Source organism: Scleropages formosus, chromosome 24, assembly GCF_900964775.1.
Source record: "Scleropages formosus chromosome 24, fSclFor1.1, whole genome shotgun sequence".
Taxonomy (NCBI): domain Eukaryota; kingdom Metazoa; phylum Chordata; class Actinopteri; order Osteoglossiformes; family Osteoglossidae; genus Scleropages; species Scleropages formosus.
In genome coordinates this window covers 15,198,310-15,224,239 of record NC_041829.1, presented here as the reverse complement: position 1 = coordinate 15,224,239, position 25,930 = coordinate 15,198,310, and the positions used below count along the sequence as shown (strand labels likewise).

The following is a 25,930-nucleotide window of genomic DNA, read 5'->3' as shown; positions in this document are numbered from 1 at the left end:
TCAAAGTGCTGTGGTCACAACTGAGGGCAGCACATTTGGGTTGGGGCTGGACTGGCCATGACCTCCACACCCAGGCTGCTGGAGAGATCCTGCACACAGTGTGTGTGTGTGTGTGTGTGTGTGCTGGAGTCATCAACAGATGCATGCAGACAATATCAAAGTGGACATTAAAAACTTTCTCTCTCTCTCTCTCTCTCTCTCTCACGCAAACACACACACAGACACACGCTCACGCGTGCTGGCCGACTGCCAGACGTGATGTCTTTCTTGTAATTAGAACCCGTGGCACAATACACAGATGCGCTGACGGGTCCCACGCTGTTTTTGTTCTTGGGGTTTGCATCCACGTCTCCTGGCACTTTGCCTTGCGAAACAGCGCATGCGCACACGCGCGTTCACACATACACACATCCACATTAACACGTGCACGTTCGCACGTGGCCTCCCAAGTGTCATGAGTCATGAATTCAAGCAGATGCACGCTAAGGGGTGGACATCAGATTTTGGCGGTGGGGGGGTTCGGGGGGTTATAACCCCCTTTTGTCGGCAGCCTCCGCTCAGCCACCTCAAGTGCCATTGCGTCCACCCCAGCCCTTAAACCTCACTGCGCACAAAGGCCACTTTCCTGCCCTTCCGGCCACCCCACCCCTGTCGCCACCCAGTTGCCCAACCCCCCCTACCTCCACCAGGCTTATGGCAGTGCCCACCCTACACCCCCCCTCCCAAACAGAACCCTTTGTGCTACCCCACTAAGACCTCAGTCCCCAGCATGCCATCAGGAGGCCAGGACAAAAGCCTCCGTCGACAGCAGCCGCGGCACAAACACGGCACCTAATTCTTATTAATCTCCGTTGCCTCCGCCGCTGCGCTCCGGGAGGGCGGAAAAGATTAGAGACGGAACAAAAAAAAAAGGTTTACAAACAGAGGAGGCCAGCGCTGCAGGACAGACAGCAGTGTATTAAAAAGTGTATTAAAAAGCAAGTACATATTAGAGCGCACGCGTGCACGCACACACACACACACACACACACACACAGCTTTTTCGCCTTTGCAATAACTTTGCCAAGATAAGGGAGATAAAAACTGAGCTATGAGATCACCCCCCCCCCACCCCACCACTACCACCTCCGCCACCACCCCCCCCCCCCCCCACTTCACCCCCATGCCACATTTTTATTAGAGAACCAGAGGAAAAGAACAGGAAACGTGCTCCTTGCCTGGAAAATGTTGTCTCCACATTCTTCTGATTAAGAGTTACACATGGCAGCCAAATAAAAAAAGAGGAGAAAAGACGATTCTGAGAGTTTGCCCTGGGGGTAGCCTCCCTCCTCCTCCTCCTTCTCCTCCTTCTCCACCCCCCTCCTCCGTGCCCCACCCCCGCCCCTCCAATCCCTACTCCTCTCTCGCTTTCAGTCTCGCTCCCATCAGCTAGGGAAAGACTCCCCGCACGAGCCTACGCTCCGTCCACAGCTGCACCATCACTGGCCAGAGTGCCCCCTAGAGAGGGGTCCGGGGCCGGGGGCGGGGGGCGTGCAGACGGAAAGCCGCCACCCCCACACACGGAAACCTCTGCAGGTCAGAGGGGAGAAGGTCAGGAGGGTGCCTTTTTGTTCTCTTTTGCTTTTTTTGTGCGTCCCCCGGCTCGGTGTCCGTCCGCAGGGGTACGTCTCCAGCGCGAGCCCAAACTCTCGGCGTCTCCTTCCTCGCGGGGCTCTGGCCGTTCCCTCACTGCTCCCTCCTCCCGCCTTTGTTCCAGCCAAGAAGGAAGAGTAAAACAGCAATGAAAAAGAGAATTTCGAAAAAAACAAAACAAAAATAACAATAGGAAAAGAGATGCTTTTAAAAAAAATCCCCGAAAAGGCTTGCGGGCTTAATCGACGAGGCTGCGCTCCGGGCTCCAGTGAGTCGATCTTCGATTTGCGCCACGCACACCCCCCACCCCCAGTCTTTTTTCTCCCCTCCTCTCGCTTTTTTTATGTTTTATTTGTGATCTGGCCTCCGCAGCATTTTAAGAACGCCTGCCCCTTTTTCCTTCTCTTTCGCTCCGTCGCTCCCGCTCTCTCGCTCTCTCTCTCTCTCTCTCTCTCTCTCCCTCTCTCTCTTTCACACTCCCGCTCCCCCCCAATTACTCGTTCCTCTTTTTCCTGCTCACTCTCAACTGCGCATTACCTTCCCGTATTTAGAACGGTATTCCGCTGAGTACAGCAGGCTCGCACACACACACACAGGTGCCATTAAAATAGTGCGTGTGATCATTCACACCGGCAATGTCCTACAAATCTCAGCCAGCGCTGTCCGGTAACTGTCCAGATGTCTGTAAGTCAACCTAAAGCAAAGGGTTAAGTTAACAGGCGGCTGCCCCTCGGAGGAGACCGTGGCATGACAGCTTGCCTTAATATGGCAAACGGTGCTGCAAAAGCCTCTTTAAAATGGCAGTGGAGTCCCATCCCCCCCCCCGAACACTCCTCTTGATGGGACCCCCCCATTCTCTCCTGCCCTCTGGCCAGCCAGTCCGCCGGGGGAAGGACAATGGGCACGGCCGCACTGCACCACCCCCGGCCGCTGCGGGGAGCGTGGCGGGAAGGTGGCGTGAGCTGAGTGGTCAGCGCGACTCGGCGTGGGGGGGCTGCCGTCATCCCCCTCCCACACACGCGCCCCTGCGGCTTCCCGTTCCATCCCTGTTGTCACCGCAAACCAGCCTTCTCCTCAACCCACGGTGCCGAAGGGCCGAGTAGCCGCAGCTACTTCGCAGACCTTTTAGATGAACGAGCGGTCTGGGAATTACTCGCATTATTCCTTTTTTTATTTGCTGGGTACAAGTCTGAGTCCGAAAGGCCTTGCACAGTCCCGCACTTTTAACGTTTACGCGGCTGGAAATTTACCGAACGCTTTTAACGCAAGTCCTCAGCTCCCGGGTACGACAGCTGGGCCCCTCCTGGGATTCAAACAAGCAAACTCTTGGTCATGTGACCAGTTCCGTAATTGGCACGGCCCGCTGGGGGTCTTCCCGCACACAGAACCGGGCGCTGTAGGCTGTGACAAAGGGGCTCAATAACGTGGAAGCAGGCCACGGTAATGAATGTCAAGTCACGAAAAGATGGCCCCCGATCCGCACGCAGACGGTCTCATCTCTCAGCTGGAAACGCACTTTCTGCGAGCGCGCACACCGTTGGCCTGGGAGCACGAGGACGAGGAGGAGGCACTCGACCGCGCTGCTCTGACACACATAAAATGACTGTCCGTGGTGACTGGACATCTGCAGCTCTTAAGGTGCGGTTGGCTGTGCTTTTTGGGGTAAAACTACTTGTCCTGCTGTCGCCTCTCCCCTTAAGAGAGAAGAACGTGCCTCGCACTCTCGACGACATTTACGCACAGCGTGACTAAATGCCACCCCCTCATGTCCGTAGGACCGCCACGTCCTTGTAGGCTACCTCTACCCACCTCACAAAGACGAATCAATGAGAGCTGGCAAAACACTCCAACAATGACGCGCATCGAGAGAGACTTCTGATCCGGACATCCGAACGAGATCAGTCACCGAGTCTCAGGATGAGATGTTCCCTCAGCCCACAAAGGGCTGACCGGGATTTTAAAGTGAGTAGTTTTTTCGCGTAATCAAAGACTGGGCTCCATCAATCCAGACTTTCAGGCAACAGGAGGCTGTTGCAAGCAGAGCACCTGACGGGCAGGTATCTTCAAACTTGATAGCCTTCCGTTGACTCTTTCCAGATGTGCTCCTGACGCAGAGCGAAGACCACGTATCAGTCGAGTGACTAACCGAACCTGGACTGTTGCGCCCCACTTTGGCGATTCCCTCTCTCAACCTTGAACTTTCCTAGAAGCCATGTTGTCCCACAAAGAGTTACCAGCAGATGTGGCTTCCGGGCACTTGTTTCAGAAAGCTTCCGCTCCCTACAACTCTAACGTCCATTTACATGGTTTCCTCTAAAGGATAATGGACCCGTAAGCATCAGCTTCCTGCTCAGAATGAAGACCTCCATTAGGGAACGTGGGGTCACACTCCTCAGTATCTGCAGTTCGAAGTGCTCTCGCTGAAGATGGTTTCGCACGTGTTCTTCCAAGACTCATGGATTCAAACAGCGGAGCTCGCCGCTTCGCGGATCCCAGAGAATGCGGAAATTGGGTCTGCGTGGCTTTCGTGGAACTCCTAATCACCTCGAAAGAAAAGGCTTGTTAGGATGTGTCTCAAACATGTCCACGCTGGAGAAAATGACATAGCTCTGTTTTGCAAACTGCCCCCAAGTTTACCTTGTCTGTGCTGGGGGTCTGGGAGGTCGAGTCTGGAGCGGAAAATCTCGTCTTCGCCTTCATTCTGGCACTTGAAATCATAATGCAGGATTTCGGCGGGACATTCCTGAACTGAGCCGATGAGAGGCGGACAAGGCTCTGCTTCGGCCCCGAGAACATTGCTCTGCCAATCCCTGCCCCTCCACCCCAGCAGCTCCCCCTCACGGCCCATCGGGACGCACCTGTGCCGGCAGTGGTCAGTGCGAATAAACCCAGGGCATGTTTACCTTGCATCCTTCCAGGCCAGATAACTCCACCAAATCAAGAGCAACTCACTGCGTTGTTTTCCTTGCACCCCCTGTACCCCCCAAGGTAGGGGTGAAAAAGGCAGGGAGGTTACACCTGTACATGAGCAGCAAACCTGTCATCCATCACTGTACTTCATTTACGCAGCAAAGCACTTCCCATAGTCTGCCATTGGGCTCGATGGCACGTACAATAGCGCTGCCCGAAATATTAGAAATGAAATCTGATCACACACCATCATTATTTTCAGGTAAACCCCCCCATCCTAACCCCCACTGCCAGCCAGGTCCCCCTAGCATGTAACCACTCGCCTCGGTGATTGCTGAAATATGGGTGCACCATAGCCACAAACGACAGCCTTGCAAAATTTTGCCTTAGTGTAGCCCCCCCTCTCTCAAACACACACACAGACACACACACACACACTTTCCCCTTGGAAAAATAAAGAGAATAAGCAGAGCAAATGTGATGGGGGGAGAGTGGGAGGGAAAGGGAGCGATAGACAGCAGAGCAGCAGGTGGGCTCCAGATGTGGAACCTCCCGGGGTGGGGATGTGCTCTGAAGGAAGGTGTGGGTAAAGACACACACGCACAAAGTCATGAGGGCAGAGAGACACAGAAACACACACATTTGTTTTATGGGGATTGTACTTATTTTCATACATATTTAAATGTAACAAAAGACTGCCAACTCCACTCCAGCGGAACTCAAACCATATACATGTGTATAAGAAACAAAACATTCCTTGTGCTTTTAACTTAGTATGTTTCTTTTTTTTCCCTATTTTTTTTGTATTATTTATGATTTTTTTTTTTTTTTTTTTTTGCATTTTTGCAAAGCTACTTAAACTTTAAAAAGGGCATTTTGTTTTGTGGAGATGCCCCATATTTTTCAGTTTACTATCCTTATGGGAGTATTTTTTCCAGTACGTCCTCCCGAGGTATACGAAAACAAAATCACACAGAGGCGCGCGCGCGCGCGCGCACACACACACACACACACACACACACACACACACACACACACACACACACACACACACACACACACACACACACACACACACACACACACATTTCATTCCACACACATAGGCAGAGACACACAGACACTCAGTCCCCCCCCACACACATGGGCAGAGACACACATACACCATGCTCTCTGACAGGAGCCATCTGGCCTCGCAGAGGGAGCGGAACATGGCAGCAGCCCTCCCCCCCACGACGGGGCAACAGCAGGCCCCTGAACAGGGCACCGTGCACATTTACGACCCCCCCCCGCCAACTCCCTCACATGGCCCCACAACCCCCCAATTGGTTACACAGCGATTAGCCCCAGTGCACACTCCCCAGCTGGGCTCCATTACGATAAACACACCCACTTTCCCAGGCTATCACAGATTCTGCATATAACACACAGCTTCAAGTGAGACAGACATTGCATTGCCTCACTGTGGGCTTGAATAACTTCCTCCTCCTCCTCCTCATCATCATCAGCATCATCATCATCATAACTCCAAACAAGCCCTCCAGATGATACCGCAGTCCAGGATGCCTGGATGGCCCCCCTCATTGTCAAAGGCAGCACATGAGCTCTGACTGGAGTCCAAACCTCACTTCCTGGCAACCGACCATGGAGCAGCAGGTGGTGTATTGGTTAGGGCTGTTGATCTGAAATCTGAAAGTTCCCGCTTCAACACCCATTACTGTAATAATAACACTAAGCAATGTACTTACCCTAAAATGATACAGTGAGAATACCCTGCTGAATAAATGGGTAAATCACTGTTGCAATGGAAGATGCCTAAGACAAGAATTACATTAACAACTGACCAAGGGGTAGCAACATAACCAAGGCAATGGCATATATGTGGAAGAAAAATAAAGCAAACAAAAAGTTTTGTTGATACATAAAAGAAAAAAAAAAAGATTCTGGATGAAATAAATGATGACAATCGGTGGCACGTAATTTTTTTTTCAAAGGAGCCAACAACTGGAACTTTTAGTTCACTGGAAACCATTACTTTTAGCATACCGTCCAGGCTAGCGAAAAGAAGAGCTGTTGAGCAATAACTGAGTTTCGGGTTGGAAATAGTCCTTTATAACTGCTGCTGGCAGGAAGAGGCCCATGTGGAAACCTTCAGAAGCTGTTAACAGGAATTCTGGTGTAACTGCACAGCAGTGGATTCTGGGAAATGGGGGCTATGTATCTGGGCTCTTATCAAGTGTGGTGAACTGCCAACATACTTAATGACTTCAACAGCCCGGCCTGCTAACAACATTGCTATGAATCCTAGGTCGAAAAAGGAAACCGAGAAGGGTGACCCTAGAGGATTCTCACCACGAGGTCGCTCTATATTCTTGAGTGGTGCCGCATAGTAATAAATAGGGTTTTCTTTTCAAACCTTACACATTTATCCATCTGTTCCCATCCTCCCTTTCCATCAAATCCTCTTACTTTTTCCCTCCAATGACGCAATGTTCCAATTCCCTCATTAAAGGTCCCAGGCGTCCAATGGGTAATGGTGCGATCGTTGACACGTTAATACAAAAAAGTTCCAAAAACGCAAAAGGGAAAGATGTATTTTTGTATACGTGAGGTTACTGCTAGGTATTCTGCGGAAGAGGTGCACCAATAGCGTGAGCGAACAGCTCACCAGACGGGGCTGTAGTGCTTGCGTGCTGGATTCACTTGAACCGAATGATGACTCAAGGCCAAACAGGAAAGCTCTGCCCTCCAACACAGTCACTCAACATCCATTACACGACCAACAAATGGGCAAGAATTCTCATCAACACTTAAGCCCAGTGACAAATTAGATCACCAATGGCTACGTACGAGGAAAAAAAAAACCACTTGTGTAAGAAGCAAAAGCGAGCGGGAGGATTCCTGACTCGAGGGGGGTTCGAGCTCAATCAGTGGTCTACAAAAGATGGTCGCTGTCACACCCCCGACCGCGTGCCCAACGACCGCACCTGCGACCAATTAAAGAGGCCGGACGCCCCAGACTGCGGAACCTTGACTCGAGAAGCCGCAGCTCTTCGTTACGGCTCTGCGCCCTTACCCTGTGTATCTCCCCGATCCCTCCTCCCCTGTTCCTGGGTTGCATTCACCTGGCTGCCGGACCTTCTGCTTTCGTTCTCCCGACTCTGGCTTCCACGCGCTCCTCGAAATGACAATTGAAGATTGACCGACCCCTGCCTGCCCCAACCATTCTCCTATCTGCTCCTACCACAATTAAGATGCACCTGCGATCGAGTCCGTCGACCGAATCCCCGTGTTCACCATGACAGTCACGTCATTGCTCTGCGGAAGCAAATAATAATCGAGAGCGACAAAGTGAATAAGCCTCACAGCTCTGCTTCACGGAGGACCTAAACGAATAAAGGCAAATTTAGATGAGAAAACATTGAATGTAAAGAACATAGGAGAGGTATTTCCTGCCAGCAGCACCTTCTGCTCGAGTGCTGTTGGGTGCCAGGTTAGGTCAGCCGCTTCAGTCTGCTAACCCGCCATCAGCCAGGTTTCCGTTTTCATGGGGTAAATAATTCAGGGTGACCTGCTCGGCGTGAAAGCGAGAAACAAAGAGGAAGATGAGCAGATGCAAGGGCAGGCTGGGTCCTCTCTCTCTCTCTCTCTCTCTCTCTCTCTCTCTCTCTCTCTCTCTCTCTCTCTTTCCCTCTATCTTTCTCCCACCATCCCACATCCTCCAAGACAGCAGGCCAACGCAAAGAATAGAGTATGCAGCTGTCTTCCCAGCCCTTTTCATTATGGCAGAAACATGCGCCCACCCCACACCCCCCACCACCTTGGCCTCCTTCTGCATCTAAGACCCCTCATTGTTTGGGGGGCATCCCGGCAGATGTTCTGCTACAGAGCGCCACACTGTTTCACCACCCCTAGTCTGAGCATAGATCTGTTCACATTTGTTCAAAAGCGACTGATTTGAGCTGGCAAATGTGGAAGGAAAAGGGAGATTGGCACATCTGAGAGACCACCCAATGGGGAGAATGAAACACAGAATTTCAGCCATATGCTAATAAACTCAGTTAAAAAAAACAAGTTGCTGGAATTAAACCGAGTGAACCCTTGAGCAGATGACGAGAGCAGAGAGGCTCCGAGTGTCTAAGGGACCAAAGGCTAACCTTGTTATTGCCCAGCACCTAAATGGGGCCAGCTGCTACTTTCCCAGAAACCATAGCTTTCTTTGTAATGGCTCAGCTTTTATATTAGTCTTCTTTACGGAGCCCTAAATTCCATTATGTGCTGGTGTGGACAAAAATAACGACTATATTAACATAAAATCACCATTACTGATATAATCCCATGAAGTCACACTCTATGCAGAAAACCTGAAACATTAATAAATTGAGTGAGTGAGTGAGTGAGTGAGTGGGATTAGGTTATGACGCAGAGCCAACTGCGCACACACAACATCGCAACTCCTTACTGTCGTGTCAGTAATCCCCCCCCCCCCAAAGTGGAAAGAGACAGCAGCAAAAAGCCAAGAGGTCAAGCAGGATGACTGGCAACCACAAGGTCCCTGCTGTTGTACCCTAAGGGTGCCTCTCCTGAACAATTTCAAAAGAACATCTAGTTGGATCAAATGTTCAGGACTGTGCATAAAGGAGGTTTTCAAAGCAACTTCTGAGCAATGAAAAACATCTCGGTCTAATCCGTGCTTTTGACCTTGAGCAGCAATGAGAACTATAATAAACCGGCAGTGGCGTTCAAGACTTTTGCCAGCCATGTACTGAATTTCTTTTTTTGCTCATGGTTTTGACAAATACCAAATCCTGATTCATTGTCGGCCATTATTTCTGCTTTTTTATTGCTGCTTCGCACCAACGTATATCACCGCACCGCAATGCGGTGATATACGCTGGTGTGACAATTACAATTAAAAGAACTGTTTTTACAGAGAATGGATGTTGGAGAGGAAGTTTTGGAAAGAAGTATAGAGTGTGAAATGCTTCAAAAAGTTGAGTGTCACAGCTTGATTTGTGAGGACTATTTTTCTGATTGGTTTATAATGTTTTGAACGAGTGTCTTGCTTTTAATTTTTGAACTTTTCTCCAGTTATCTTCTTAGCTGGGATCTGAAAGATTATTTTCAGTTCATTTAATCATACTGACTCAGAGTTCTGGTTAAGTGTTTGGCATAGTTACGTAGGTAATTACGGCAAAATATAAGCGTCTATCGGATGTTCCTGTCCCACCCAAGCCTGGTCGCTGCCTGGACATGACACGTCACTCCATAGAACACATGCAGAACCTAATGATCAATAATCTCATTAGCTAAACTGCAAGTAGTTCAGTTGTTTAATAATAAAACAAAAATAAGCCCAGTGATTATATATACACATCTGTTTTTCGTAAGTAATGTTAGATATTTGTACCATGGCCTTTGATAGGTTTAACAAGTTAAATAATTGTCTGTTTGATGGAAATCACTCACTCACTTACACACACACACACACACACACACACACACACACACACACCACACAGTCTGAAACCGCATGTCCCAAGTGGGGTTGCGATGAACCGGAGCCTAACCCAGCAGGACAGGGCACAAGGCTGGAGGGGGAGGGCACACATCCAGGATGGGACGCCAGTCCATCGCAAGGCACCCCAAGCGGGACTCGAACTCCAGACCCACCAGAGAGCAGGCTCTGGCCAAACCCGCTGCACTGCTGTGCCACCGCACCCCGCTTTCGATGGAAATCATCATTTACATGATACCGTGGCCTGCAACGCTTGACAAAAGCACTCATAGATCTACATAACAGCTTATGATGTCCAAGCTGTTCTACACGTTCTAAGTTGCAAAGCTCACGGCGGCATGTCATCTTGTGCAAGAGCTTATGAAAGAGATTATGACACATTACGTCTTGTGATATGTTGTGCGCTCCAAAACATACCTTAAACGGCTGTGTTGTTGTACACGTCTATTAAAGTATATTCAGTACTTCCTACCATTGCAACAGTCCTTCCGGGAAGAGGAGATGCTGTGCAGCAATGGTAGGACAGATATAGTGTAGCAGCTCGAACAGGCACAAGACACACACACACACACACACACACACACACACATTTTCAGAACCGCTCGTCCCTTACAGGGTCATGGGGAACCGGAGCCTACCCGGCAACACAGGGCGTAAGGCCGGAGGGGGAAGGGGACACACCCAGGACGGGACGCCAGTCCGCCGCAAGGCACCCCAAGTGGGACTCGAACCCCAGACCCACCGGAGAGCAGGACTGCGGTCCAACCCACTGCGCCACCGCACCCCAGGCACAAGACATTGACGTGGATTATAATAATGTTCTGTCTCATAAAATGAGGGCAAAGGCAGTGCTACAACAAAGAGCAGCTACCTTGTACAAAATCTCAACGACGGATTTCCGACAAACAGGCAAGAAGCAATAAGGAGGCTTTGACCTCAGCTATATTAAGAAGTCATATATATCATAAGTGATACAGCCTACTTTATACCGTGAGCCTTGAATGGAGAACACCTTGGGTCTGACAATCGATAGATAAGTAACAAGGACACTGCACAATGCCTGAATTAGTCACACACAAGATACTGGAGGAAAACATTTCCCTGAGTGCAGGAAAAAAAAAATAAAAAAATCGTATCACCAAGCACTTTGACCCAGGACAACCGGGGAACATGCAAGGGATGTGTCCTTGCGTATATTTCCGACAAACAAAAGCCTGCTGAAAGTCATTCTTAGTCTAAAGAAAGAAGCACGGTGCTGGTAAAGTCCATCCGCCACTTGGAGGGTCGATAGAACCGTTGGCTCCAGCTGCGTATGGGCACACCCACGACGTGCCCAGCCGTACCCCTCCCGTACACGCATGCGGTACCTATGTCTCAGGGAGCGTTCCTCAAAGTCACGCACGCCAAAAAGGCCTTCAGAAGCTCATGCATGCTTTGATGACCCGCTAGGCCAAAACAGGTCTGCTGTACTTGGGCACCAATCCCCTCTGAAGCTGCCGTCTATGCCCACGCGACACCACGGGCTGCGGCGGGTGGCGGCTCGCAGCATCACGTGACACGGAGCTGCGTTGCTCTCTGGGTGGCTCACTGACAGTTCCATGGCCAATTGCGGGTGCTCCTCTACGAGAGGTGAGGTCTGGCACCCGGGCGGCGAGCCCAGCCATTTAACGGCGTGGCGAAGGAGCTGCTTAGGGTCTCGGCCAGTTAGAGCACATAAATGGGCGGAAGGCCCGCCCATCCCCCGCGCGCTTTGTCCATCGGCCGTATTCCACGTGCAGCCGAGCCCTTCCGCGCATCCCATTCACTAGAGAAACGCACAAAGTAGGTCTTAGCGCAGACCAGCGCCTGCAAACTATACGCTTTTAACACAGCTAGCACAGCGCCAAAAAACGCAATTCGAGAATTCAACGGAAACGATTCGGAATTACAGCTTATGCAAGAAAACCGTGTCACTGCGGACGTTTATCAGTAATAAAACTGATCGGGATTTTGTTTCGTGCGTAAAGTGTGTCTCCTTCAAAACGCGCCGATGAACAGCTTAACGGGAGAGCGTCCTTAAATAGCTTGTTTTCCTCCACGCTCTCCGCCAAAGTCTCTCCTTTTGAGCAAAACATGTACACAATGCAAATTCAGAGCAATTTCCACAGGTCCCCACTTCAGCTAAACCTTTCTGTTACTTAAATGAGGAGATAATCTTACTGTGATTACGAGCAAAACCCAGGTTGCCTAGCAACACACAATTAAGGAGTATGCTTTCAGATCACTTTTGCCGGCTGGCCGCTATCAAGGGGAAATTACCGAAGCAACAAATGTCAGCTACATGCAAATGAGTTTGTTGTGTTTTAACTTGAAGAAACCAGCGAGCATGACCTTGGAGATTCACCGCAGCGAAAGGAAAGAGCGAAGGGGGCAAACACCGGGGCGGATTTCCACCCCCACCGCCCCCTCGCAGTGCCCAAACACCCACAGTGACGAGAACATTACTGAGCCGTGCGGAGGGGGGGGAGGGAGAGAAAAGGAGAGGAGGAAATAGATTTTAATTAAATTGGATACTGTTCACTCAGAACATGAGAGCGATACTTGAACCCATTAGAGATCCAGATGGATCCACAGGGCTCACGACAGAGCGAGTGCGGCACCGCGTCCCTGGATTAAGGCGTGCAGCGGAGCAGAGCGGCAGCGGTATCAAGATCCACTCGTTCCTCATTATCGCAATTTACAAACAGCACCGATTGCACATGAACGACGAACAAGGGGAATTTCGCTCGAGCATCAAAGGCTTCCATCTGTTTGAATGGAGCCGTGCAAATGTTCTCTGGGTTTTACCGCGACGCTCTCCTTGTGGTAATTTGAGCTCAGAAATCTGGCATTAACCTGGTGCCAAGCCATGGAGTTGTACTTCAAATCCCCTTACTGAACTGCTGTACGGCACACAACAATACAGTGATGTAAGGTCGAAGGGGCTTGGAGGTAGGGGGTGAGGGGTGAGGGTAATTTTAATAACTTTTTTCCAACAGGGTGCACTCAACTGCACGGTTTTAAAAGCTGAGAGGCTAGGTAAGAGTGGAAAGGACACATACTAATGCGGGGCTCTGAAATGCTTTTGCAACAAGGAAACAATCTTTTTCTAAAGAACTTTTTTAAGAGTGTTGCTGAAGTGCCCTTGGAACTCAGCATCATATCATCTCAATGCTCGAGTCAACATCAAGTCAAAGTAACTGTTTGCGTTGGGTGTATCAAGGTGGGAGAAGAAAAATTCCAGGAGTTTGACTTAAAACCCAGTCGTGCTTTACTTAAAACCCCCAGCGTTAAGGGGTTTTACCAACGGTGTCCTATCTAGAACTAACCGCAACACAGATTCCCGTTAACGCAACAGGGCTCCGAGACCCTGATTTAGCGGTGTTCAAACGACCACAAGGCCTACATGGAACCACGAGAGACCGGAAGCACTACTTCAGCCAACGAGCTGAGCTGCAGGTATCATCCTGCCTGTCAACATGGCACTCAGCATTGGGAGGACACCTTTCACCACGTTCAAAAGAAACAGCCTGTTCTTCATGTGTACGTATGACCGCAGTGTGCGAGCATTACTGTTATAATTAATATAGTAAGGAGATAAAAGTAAAATTAGTGAATAGATTACTATGGATGTACCGCATTGACCCTACCCTCCCCCACATTTATTCAATTAGCAAAAAATTTTTTCCAAAGTGACTTCCAATGAACTCTATGTAGAGTTATGAGCCCACACACCTTACTCACCGCGGTGACTTACACTGCTAGATACACTACTTACGATGGGTCACTCATCCATCCATCAGTGGAACACACACACACACACACACTCTCTCCCTGTCACTCGCACACTATGGGAGAACCTGAACAACATGTCTTTGGACTGCAGGAGGAAACTCACGCAGACACGAGAAGAACATGCAAACTCCACAAGCACACACTGAGCGGGGATCGAACCCACATCCTCCCGCACCACACAAGCACTGCGAGACAGCAGCGCTACTCACTGTGCCACCAGGCTGCCCATTTGTAACTTCACATTGCTTAAAACCTGGAGTCCACCCATTTCCATCCATCCCATTCCATGTGGCAGTAGCCTTGAACAAGGCACCTATCCTAATTGATACAGGAAAAATCACCTGGTTGTGCAAGCAGCTTAATAGCCAAATATCTCTCTATAGCCCAAGATCTCTCCAGCTTATGTAAGATGTAAATGTTCATGCACCGTAACTTCATGAGCAACCCCAGATAAGCCTTTATACAGCCTCTACTTCGGCATTGTATGTGATTGTTTGTGTACCTTATAAAAATAAAAATAAAAAGAAAATTTGGTAGGGGGTTATCAGGATTCATCTATCCTGCATTTTACGCACCTACTCGAGCGATGAACATGAAGTGGAAAGTAACAAACTAGGTTTACTTAAGAATCACGTCTACAGCCATGCCTCTTTCTACTAATGTAATGCACACATTGTTTTTTTGCTGAGATATACGTCCCTTTGGAGAAAAGCGTCTGCGAAATTAATAAATGTAAATGTAAATATAACCTTGCAAAAAAAAAAAAAAAAAAAAAGGGTGAGCCAAATTTTAAAAAAATTAAGAATCTTGTCATCCCTGTGGAAGAAGCTACAGTTTGGCCAGGAGATGAGAACAAGACTACACCAGAGCACCGGAAACATCAGAGTCCCGCAGGAGCAAGGTGTGTATCGCTGTGACCCCCCACCACCTGGAGCAGCATGTCGCAGGAGATGGGGGTCCACCAGACTGTCACTGAGCTGTGAATCCACATCTCCAAACTCTCCACAGAGGGTTTCACGAACACCACCTTAACCCAGATCAACCTCCGTTAAGTTACTCCGCATGTGTTACATGTACAAATCAAAGGCGGATGATACACTAATCTCAATTAGCTATTTAGCCAGAAATGTATTTAACGACACATAAAACGTGCAATAAAGAGTGCCACTGGTCACAATGCCTACCTCAAGCGCTACTCTGGTATTAAATGAAATAAAGCTAGTGTTTTCAACAGAAGACTAGTAATTACAGCCGACAAAGCTGAAAAGAAACTGTCAGCGAGTTAGCGTTTTCAGAATGTTAATAACACAATTAGCCATGCTTACCGGATGAAGACGGCCGGACAAATTCAGTCGGGGTTTCGAGATAAGAGGCCACGGGACGGGCTGTTAATCCAACAGGTTCGGGCAAATAAAGGACAGAACTGCGTTTTGTCAAAACGCCATGATGTGAAACATTTCAGTGAGCGAGTGTGAATTTTCCCGCGCTCTCACAAGTGAACGTGTGGCATGTAGACCTGCCCCTCACCCCCCCAGGTAGTATTCCCCATCCTACACCTGGTCATTTTTCAGCTGGATAACACCCCCCCCAATGACTGGCTCATGCCTCTCTTAAAGAAACCCATTCATGGCTCCTCTAATGACGCAAACAACATTTCCCTCCAAAACTAGTAGCTTTTTCCAGCTGCTACCAAAGACCAGCCAACTTATGGCTGCATGTTGTTAGCACTTTGCCTCAAGCAGATGTGTTGTAATGTACATAGAGAGCCATAAATAATCATTAACCAGCAGAGATTGAGCATTTTGAACGGTCAAGAAAGGTATTTGCCTGCAAGGGACAAACTGAAGTTCTTTCGGAAGAAAACGTTTTTCCTTTCGTGGAGGTTTCTTTCTCCTCAATCGTCCATGAGCCATCGGTTTGGTGTTTTAAAAAAAACAGTGTAAATTTACATGACGCATCTACTGCTCATCCTTCCAGATAATCAAGCTGCTCAGATGTTGTCTGGCAGACACATGCACACAATGCCCTGGGTTTGAGCTGAGTCTAAACAGTCTGCTGGAAATGCAGCCTTTGGATGCCCCGCAGGTGTAATGTCATTCAGCCGCTCATCTCCACAGCACGTCCGCTGTTGGCGGCATCATTTGTCACACGAGTGCGGTAGTCCGAAAGCACGTGCTTTTCACGGCATCACGTGCTTCTCGATCCAAAAACTCAACGTGCGGTGCCGGAGACGAAAGCCACACCCACGAACACACGAACACACAAACACGCGTGGTTTTGTTACAACACGCTGTCTTCTGACTCTTGGTTGCACAGATCTGAAACACCGCCAATAAAAGCACAGAATTGCAAATTGCTAATCCCAACAGATGAGGTGACTCTCCGCTTAAAGCACTTCACCTGGGATCGGAAGATGCAACGGAACATGGATTAACCGTGCTGTACTATATATACTTGTTCAAAAAAAAGGGCTTTCAGCACAAGAAGCTTTGTGGTCAATATATAGCATAAAGTGTGTCATTCTATTTTATTTTGTAAGCAAAGTATATCTCAAATAAAGGAGATATAAAATCCAACTTAGGACACCAGCGAGGAACATTAAGTGAGACGGATGGAAATTGCGGGAAGGGATTTACTTCAGCTAGACACAACCAGGGGTACAAAGTAGGAATACTGTGTCACACTTACATGGATACTGTCAAGCTGTAGCTTTGCACACGGAAACGTGAGCTACCGAAGGATGAGGGGAGTAAAGTCGGGGGACATTACTTGTGTCAGGCGACGCCATGGTGGACACGATGACAGGTGGCCCGGTTCGGCGGGTCTTGGGGGCGTTAGGGTTCTGCGCCTGGAGGGTGCCAGCAGAGGCGCTGGCGGCAGCGGCGGCGGCGATGGCATTGCTGACAGCGACGGCGGGCAGCAGGGCAGTGTCGGCCTGCACAGCCCCCTTGCGCAACAGCTGCGGGCTGTGAAGAGGACTGTGCATGGGCGACACGGGAGGAAGGCTGGGTGCTCTCTTCATCAACTCCATCGGCACCGTGTAGTTGGTGGAGAAGGTCTTGGGGGCCGAGCCAGGGGTGGTGGAAGCAGGCGGTGGTTGCTGCTGCGATAGCGGCATGGCAGACATGGCGAGGCCGGTGTGTGCGTTGAAGGTGGACACAGGCCGGGCAGGGGTCATGGCGTTGCCGTAACCCTCCGTGCCCATGGAGAATCCTCCAGGGACACGTGCTGCAGGATAGGCAGCGGTCTCCAGAAGGTGCTGTGATGGTGCACTGCTGGGCCTTCTGCCCATGACCTCCCCCATGCGGGGGGAGATGGAGGACATGGCTGCAGCCGGCTGCTGCAGGAGGTGGGGGTCCACAGCCGGCAAGTTCGGCTGCTGAAGGTAGTGGTCGTTGCGGTGAGTGAAACTGTTGGAGCGGGTGCGCATGGCGCGTGGGTGTGTACCCAGACCTGTCTGCTGCTCCATCCTACAGCTGTTCGTCAGGCGGGACAGAACGCGGGCCTGCCCCAGGTTAGGCGCCACGGAGCGAATGTCGTGCTCCTCCATCATGGCCAACATGGAGGGCGAGTCAAAGCCCTGTTGTAGCAGGAGGGCGATCGTGCTCTCTGACAGGCCCTCTGCACGCACCATAGCCAGAAACTCTGGGTCTCCGACTCGCTTGGGGTCCAGGGTGGTTGCGGCAGGCTGGGGAACGTGGTGCTGCGCCAGTCCCGTGGTTGTTGGTGCGACCGGGGCAACAGTCAAGCCCGTGGCGGTGTCATAGGCAGGGTCATAGGCAAGCCTCGGAGCCGCCATCATCCCATAGGCAGAAGGAGTTTCCTGGCGCAGGACCATCCCGCGGGGGACAGCTCCCTCCATTCCCTGAGTGGTTGGGTCCACCGCCAATCCGGCCGCCGTCTGGTGCGGGTCCAGAGAGCGGCCGTTGACGTCGCTGTAGAGCGGGCGGCTGGCAAAAGGCGGCTCTGCCCCGTAGCGCACCGCGACCGGGTCCCCGCTGCGGAGCCTGTCCGATATCATCTTGCCGATGACGACGGGATTCCTGTACAAGCGGCTCAGCTCCTGAGCTGAAGGAGGAGCGGCAGGAGGAGGCAGAAGAGGAGGAGCGGTCCTGCCGTGTCCTTGATCCCATGTGGGCCGGCCCCCACCTGCAATCCCATAATGCGGCACTGATCGGCTAAGCAGGTGCTGCTCCGCCCTGTAAACACCGGGAAGTTCCTGGGGCAGCTGGCCAGGTGGACCAAGGTCCAGCTGGTAGTAGTCTTGAGGGGGCAGGAGGCTCCCGGAGGGAGCAGACAGCCGGCGGTACAAACCACCCAGCTCCAGTGGCAGACTCTTCCTGGCAGGACGCTGCTCCAGCCCATCCACATAGCCCAGGTCGTAGAGCGGGCCCGGCGGGAGGTAAGCCTCCTGCTTCATTGCCAGCTCGGCCGGGCCCATTTCACGGGGACAGGCCCCAGGGGGCGGCTCACACCACCCTCCGTCGTCGCCCCCGTAAGACACGGAGCTCCGTCTTCCCGCAATCGTGGCTGGCTGGTGGCTGGTGCTCTCTCAGCCCAGGTGCCCCTCATGCCAGCCTGCTGTGTCCCAGCTCCGAGAGCGAACGACACCCCAAAGACGGCCGGACACGGACGGGAGCAGAACAGCACGGGGAGTTTTAAAGGCGAGGGAGGGGGCTGTGTGGGGTGTTCTCTTTCAAGTATGCAGTTACAGCCGCATCGAAAGAATGGAGGAGGGTGGAGAAACAGGTACGGTTTCACCTGATCTCAAGCTGTTTTTCTTTTTCACCTTCCTCGAGGCTGCGCTATCATGTACCATCGCGTTACTCGGCAATCCGTCAATAATTAATCTGTGGAAACGGTAGCTGGCGATCGAGAGGGAAATGGGATACCACACGCAGACATGCACACACATGCAAGGGACCTCGATAATTCAGCCGTATTTCTCTGCTGTGCTCTGAATGATGAGATCTTTGCTCATATGAAGGTTGTAGAGGAAAAAATAAATGAAGAAAGAAGAAACAGAGGTTGTTTGGTGGGGGGGCTGTGCTAATCCACAGGGTTTATCACGACCTCCTCTGGCTGGAACATTTTACTCACCCCAGCAATTGCCGTATAAGATTACAGTCCAAATAAAACCTGCTTAATTCCTCTGTCCCCCCGTGACATCACCTGAACCAGATATAGAACAAGGCAGAGCTACAGCCAGCAGCCACCTAATGGGGGGGGTCCACTCGTCACTCCACCTGAGGGATGTGGTTTCTCACATGGAGGAGCTCACCTTGCCCCCCCCCCCCCCTTTCTACAGCAGTTCAGCTAGTATTTAGCATCTATGTTTACGTTCTGCACCTGTGGGTGGGGGTCCAGAGAAATTTTCCAACGCCGAATCGTCGTCAGGCTCGCAAGGAAAACTTTGTATGACTCTGAATACCTGGCTCTCCCACGGAGAGCACGAGTCTCATGCAGATTACAAGGTGTAAGCTCACATTAATCCGCTGACACGTATGGAGTTATGCAACCAGGTCCTGCACTGTGATGTCACCAGGACTAAGAACATGTGCAGTTCCTTATATTGATCATTTAGCTGATGCTTCCCTCCAAAGCGACTTACAGTGTGAGGTTTGTGTACTAAGATACGCACAGTGTTACCCACGTATATAGCTGGGTAATTTTAACCATAGCAATTGAGGGTAAGTACCTTGACTGAGGGTACCACAGTACTGCTAACTACTGCGCCCCCTGGTGTGTCGTAAAGGAATTTTATGCTCTGCAAACCCATGACAGCAGCGCTCAGAGGAGACCACAGTGGGGTTCCAACCATCTCCCCCAACTGCCCACCCTGGCCCTTCATCACGCATTCGCCTCTGCTCAGCATGTCCACTCCGCTGACGGCGCCAGAAGAAAAGGATCAGCTCGAGCGCTCCTGCTTTAAAGAACGCTGTTTCTGCTGCGTCCTGACAGGGAGAGCGATTACCCTGAGCGCCGACTCCTGCCTTCCTGGCATTTTGTTTTGTTTAAAACTGTCTTCAATTCATATCGTAACCGCGAGCAGCAAAGCGGGGAACAGATCAAGACGGCCGAGATCAGCGCTTTCGATGCCATTGTGATACAGTACAGAAACGCAAAGATGAAGTGATAAAAATGAGTTTAAAGAGCCTAGGGGGTATGGATTTCCAGTAAAGCGAGCTCACGCGGTTGCTGCGGCACAAAACCACAGGGGGTGATATTTATCACAACTGTGTAACTAATGGTGTAAACAGTCAATAACAGTCAACGACACATCGGAGCAGCACAAACACGGACAAAACGCAAAACAAATAACAGCAGTGTGTAAGCAGGGATCTAAATATACTTCGGTGAGCTACCACGCGGAGGATCCGTCGACATGACGCCAACATGGCATCTCCAAGGCCTCCCCGCTATCAGGCGGGCGAATTCCTCTTATCGACGGTGGGAAGCGCCCGCGTCCGCAGCAAATCGCTTGGGTGGATCCGCCGAACGACGGCTCTTGCGGGTCTCTGCACGTTCCGTTGATGCAACTGGAACCGCATTCAGTTGGGGCCGCGCAGGAGGCAGCATCTGAAAACACTTTGAGGTCAGAGACCTGGCAGCTGCTGTTTTTTGGCTCATTTCTTTATGAATGCCTCTCATGATGTAAGACCTAGGTCAGCCTTGCTTCTTTGCCCCTCCAAATGTGACAGCTTGAGTTTAGATAAGCACATAGAGCAGATTTTGTTTTGCTGGTTGACCTTGCAGGAGGTAGGTACTTGGGATGGTTGAGTGGAGGGATGGCGATTGGCTGACATGCGACGTGAGAAGAAGGAGCGGCAAGGCGGCACAAGGCACCGCAAGCCCCTGACCATGAACGCTGTACCCTCGTGTCAGGCTGGAAGCCAGCCCCCAGCACCTCTCCTTGTTTCCTCCTCCTTTCCTCGGCTGCCAGCGTGACCCCGGGCGAGAGCCCGCCGAAATCGGCCTCTCATCGCCGGGAGGAAACGCACGGGTCGAATCCCAACACCTCAACGCGCCCCTAGCATACAGAGGAGGACTTCAAAACCTCCCACTGTGTGAAAAACAAACCGATCGGAACACAGCGGCCTTCAAACCCGGCTCCTTCCGCTTTCTTGTGTGAGAATTTCCCTCCAAGGCAGACGCCTCCATCCTGCTTTCAGAAACTCCGCCTGGACTCAGGAATAACAGCAGAACACCTGTGGCACCTCTGCGAACTTCCTTTTCACAGCACAGCTCCTGCCTTTCTCTGGATGTATCACTGGGGGGGTAACTGAATATATTTATAAAACGCTGAGAACCATTATGCAGAAAAAGAAAAAAAAAAAAAAAAATCGGAAAAAAGTGGAGTAAAAAAAACTGTGAGATGAATAAGAGGAGAGATTTATTTCTGAGGGTGCCTTTCTTATGAAGGTGCAGCAGGCTGATTGTTCAACTGACCGTCCAGGCTGCGTTACTCGGGCTGCATATTTGTCAGCTGTAAAATGGACCATTAATCAGAGTGTCGCATCTCTCCAAGGCAACCGGCACTAATAACTATTTTTAATAAGCCCCAACCACTAAATGTCATTCATAGCCATGGTTCCTGACAAAACATTAATAATGCATTCGAGGCCAGGCTACTGCTAGGAGAGCAGTAGGACAAGCGATGAAACATCAGACAGTTCCATCTTCCAGCTTTAACTATGTGCCCATGTTTTCAGACCCTGCCCAGCAAATGAACCAGAACCCAACACTTAATAAGGAGGCCTTTTGATTGAAACAGAACACGCCCAGTCTTACTCTGATGTCGCAATTAGTTTACCATTCAGCAGCCTAAAATACAGTATATTTTGTACAGTTTAAAACTTCACCAACAGTAATTCAGGTAGCAAGCAGTACCCTGGTAACAGGTGATGTAGAGGTTTGAAATGTAGCCTTGCAATCAAAGGACCTGAGCTCATTTCCCTGACTCTGCTGTAGTACCCCAAATCAAGGTATTTACCTTGAGCTCATACAATAAGAATTACCCAGCTCTAAAAATTGTCACGCCATTATAAGTTACCCAGTATACAAACCTAACATTGTTTGTTCGGAATAAGTGCCGTATAAATCGAACAAAGCAGTGACGTTCAGTTGAATTCATTCTTGAATGGCTAGTGAGGTAATTGGGGCCACAGCTATAAACAAACCATGGTAGTATGTACATGTACATGTGCAATCCGCAAGGCCAAGGACTATGTTCTCTGGACAGTGTCTGTGCCTAATGGCTGGCATACGACCAATATTCAATGTGAATAGTTCAGATTTATTAACTTTTTTTTTTAAGTGCACCGAGTGTTATTGCCGGACCTTGGCAAAAGCCTCGGAAGAGAGAGGATAGTGTGTTTTAGATGGTGTCAACGAGAGAACTATCCGGCCATTAAACTTTCACAGGACTGAATAAATTCAAGTGTGACTCGGAACTTTGGCATACCAGTCAATTAGAGGGATAATCCCTTGCCGTTTCATTATGCCTGGGGTGCATTCCAGACCACTCCACTCCCATATCCCTCACACTGCAGTGCTGATCTCTGATCAGTTCCCAGCAGCCTACGGTCTCTCAGGGGTTTCTGGCCAGAGCGGCTTCGCTCCTTCAGCGCGAGCAATGACCGCCAAATGTTGCAAGGGTTCTTGGAAGCCAAGGCACGACAGAGACCTTGTGGACGTGCAGCATAGGCCGGACAGGGAAAGGCTCACGTGGGCTTGGTTTTAACACCCATGGAGTCACTCACACGTGTGTCCGCCATCAGGGTGAGTGCAGGAACTGCCAGGTGAGGCCAGCTAGGTGACAAAAACAGGGGCAACATAAAGTCTTGGCACAAACTCGGTGGCCCAGTCCGCTGTCAACACATACAGGGCCACAGATGGGGGAGACAGAAGGGTGGGAAATCAGCCTTTTCATACATTCTGGAGAAATTAAGGGCTCGTGGATCGCGGAATGCCATTGCTGTCAAGGTTAAGAGATCAGTATGGAAAAATCAGGACCGGGCCTCTGCAGTGACCAACCAAGCTAGATAAATCAGGAAACTAACCAATTAAAGAGAAGGATAAACTTGTTCGTGCCAGAGGACTGGATGGTTCCTGACCAGTCAGCAACAACAATCCACGTCAGGTAGTCCTGCATTTACAACAGATATTAAATTATTCCATCCATCCATCCATCCATCCATCCATCCATCCATCCCTCCATCCATCCATCCATCCATCCATCCATCCCTCCATCCCTCCATCCCTCCATCCCTCCATCCATCCCTCCATCCCTCCATCCCTCCATCCTTTTAAACAGCTTCTTAAATGCAGGGTTATGGAGGCAGTCTATCCCAGAAGCATGGAGTGTGAGGTAAGGACCAGCTGGACAGGATGGGCTATCCATCACACAGTGTTACACCTAAGAAAAAAAAAAATGTTTGCCTTTTTCACTGCTCAGCTCAAAGCGTGGATAGACCTACCCTTAGAAATGTTAAATTCCACCTTGGACGCGGGTCCCACAGGCAATCTGTCCAACCCCTACATCACCCTCATCCCCTTAACCTACAGTAATAGGGTGGCAGCAGCCAAGCAGAGGTGTCTTTCTTCCCAGGAAACAGCATAGAGGTTAATGGGACTCATGGGCTCATTCAGTCACACCTCCACATGGAGGGTAAGTAGCACTTAGCACTGTAGTGTCACAAATCCTGGGAAAAAAGCCCTGTCTTTTCATCTATGCACACATAATGACTGTGTGCCAACATTCCTAGAGGAAAGACAAACAAGTGACAATTAAACGAAGCCCGTTTGCCGAGCTGGATTCTGACCCAGCTTTTGATCACGAATAAAGAGGTTCAGAGCGGCAGGCTTGCGAACGCATTTGTGCGGCTGGATGTTAGCATTCCAGCGTTCGTTTCTTCCCCAGCCTGGCTGTCTTGACTGTCGGTCCATCTTAATTAGGATCAGAGGCGGTCTGCAAAAGGGAATGGGAGATCGTACTGGATCTCGTCGACAAATATTTGCAGCCGCTTAGATGTTTACGAGCAGACCACCATAAAACTGCAAAATAGATTTTTTGTCCCCCCACGACACAGTATCAGAGTCGCTCCAACCCCAGGGCTGCTCTGATTAATCTTCCTAACAGCACTTAATAAAACAGTCAAAACCAGTGGTGCTCCCAGTGCAGGCAGCCTCAAATTATGTAAAATACATATCGAGTTTAAAGATTTAATGAAGCTTGTCATCTAGCTACCGGGTTTCCATGGACACGGTGATGTATTTTTTGTCTGCATGTCGTTTAGTTGGACTTCTATATTCGGGACTGACTGTATAATTCCATGGCAAACATTGAGTACAATAGTTGGTTTTAGTTCTAGATTTATGCACGGTTGTTTTTCTCTTAGGTTAACTCCGTGGGGTTATCTAAATTACATCGAAAAATTTACTTCTTCCTCTGATTCCACTGACGGCGTACATTTGTACACGTACAAAGATCAACTGGGTGACAGAAGGGCGGAAGATACACGACTTTCAACGCTGGTCTGTCCTCGGGAGGATTTACCTCGTGATAAAAGAATCATTTACTTCATTCATTTAGCTGACACTTTTCTCCAAAGCAACTTATATTGTTAAACTACTAGAGTAATTTACTCGTTTTTACAGCTGGGTAGTTTTTACTGGAGTAATTTCAGAGTAAGGACCTTGCTCAAGGGTACTACAGCAGCAGGTGGGGCCTTCGAGGGTCTTCCAAAGGTGGCACCTCTACCCAATATGTCATCCTGCCAACCCATTATGTGTTCTACTTCTTCAGTACCATAAACACTGCAGTCATTTTACACCATTAGGTTAATTTCCAAGGTAACATCAATGACAAACTTAGTTACGACATTGTGCTAAACAATACGAGAAAACTTACCTTATTATGCTGTCAGAGGAATTCGCATAATTTGCTACAGATTATTATCACTGAATATTTTACTATCTCATTCAAGCGAGAAGTAATTTCTGAAGAAGTAGGCAAAGCATTTCAAAATTAATGTGTTCCGTTCCAAATTACACATCAAGGACGTACTGTAGCACTACGTTTTGGTCTTTGGGAGAATTACCCTATTTGTCCTGTGAATTAGAATTTTCTTCCTCCTTCGCGAATAGAGACATGAATGCCAATTGACTGATTCATTAGAGCAGCCATCTGGAACGGCCAAGTCGCGCCATCGCTGTCCGTTTACATCAACAGGTAGGCCTTCCTCCCAGCCGTTTATCCAACGGAGCACCGACAGAAGTCGAGTATGATGTTCCCTTTGAGCCTCTGTCAGGTTGGGTGACATCCCCTTTAGCTAATGCCAGCCAGTGACGAACCATTTCCCCCCTACACTACAGAAACAGTGTGTTTCAGGACTTTCTGCAGGAGCATGGGTACGAGTTATCCCAATACTTATCCCAATATCACTGATATGAAAGACTGCCTCCAACTGCTGAATGAGGTCTTTCTCTGCAAGTTATAGTGCACAGCACAGCAAAGTGACCAGATCGTTATAATGGTCATAAAACTGGAAAACATTGCCTTATCGGATTGTTCAGCACCATGTAAACATCTGCAAACAAGATCTTTGGACAGCGCTGACTAAGCATAATGTGTAGCATGCAGACATGTGTTGGTTGGGGCGCTGGGGAATCTTTTGCCAGCTTCCAGAATGCAGCTATGATCCTCGCCATGGGGCTGCATTCACGTGTCCCTAGGGGCTCCTTTCTCTCCTGGGTCTCTTAGTTGCGAAGTGGGTCAAACCCCCACCCTTGAAAGGACTGGCAGACTGAGCAATGAGGGAAGAGTGCCACTCATACATCATCAGTGCATGGGCAGGGTCAGTTTCATCTTGAAAAATCCCACTGGAAACACGAAACCAGATGTGAGCTGCTGCCACACCTGGTTCTTCCTCATTTGGATCTGGGTGGAAGGGCCAGGCGAACTGGTGAAGAGCGAACCTGGAGAAGAGGGAGGCCCGTAGGTGGCGGCTCCACTGTTAACGTCAGCGCGGAAGTGGCGTCAACAGAGCAACAACA

The 25,930-nt window shown here is 49.9% G+C and overlaps 1 protein-coding gene across 7 annotated transcripts in view; it reads right to left on the bottom strand.

Moving 5' to 3' along the window:
• Nucleotides 1-25,930, bottom strand: part of LOC108939668 (C-terminal-binding protein 2) — an 83,014-nt gene that overhangs the window by 18,980 nt on the left and 38,104 nt on the right. Inside the window, exon 1 of one of the 7 annotated variants that reach the window (XM_018761180.2) lies at nucleotides 1,218-2,407. The exons of the other annotated variants lie outside the window; for them this stretch is intronic. Within the exon in view, the coding sequence (XP_018616696.2) occupies nucleotides 1,218-1,239 (22 nt within the window). The 5' untranslated portion in view covers nucleotides 1,240-2,407. Of the gene's footprint in view, nucleotides 1-1,217; nucleotides 2,408-25,930 lie in introns of those variants that run through there. 7 annotated transcript variants of the gene reach the window in all.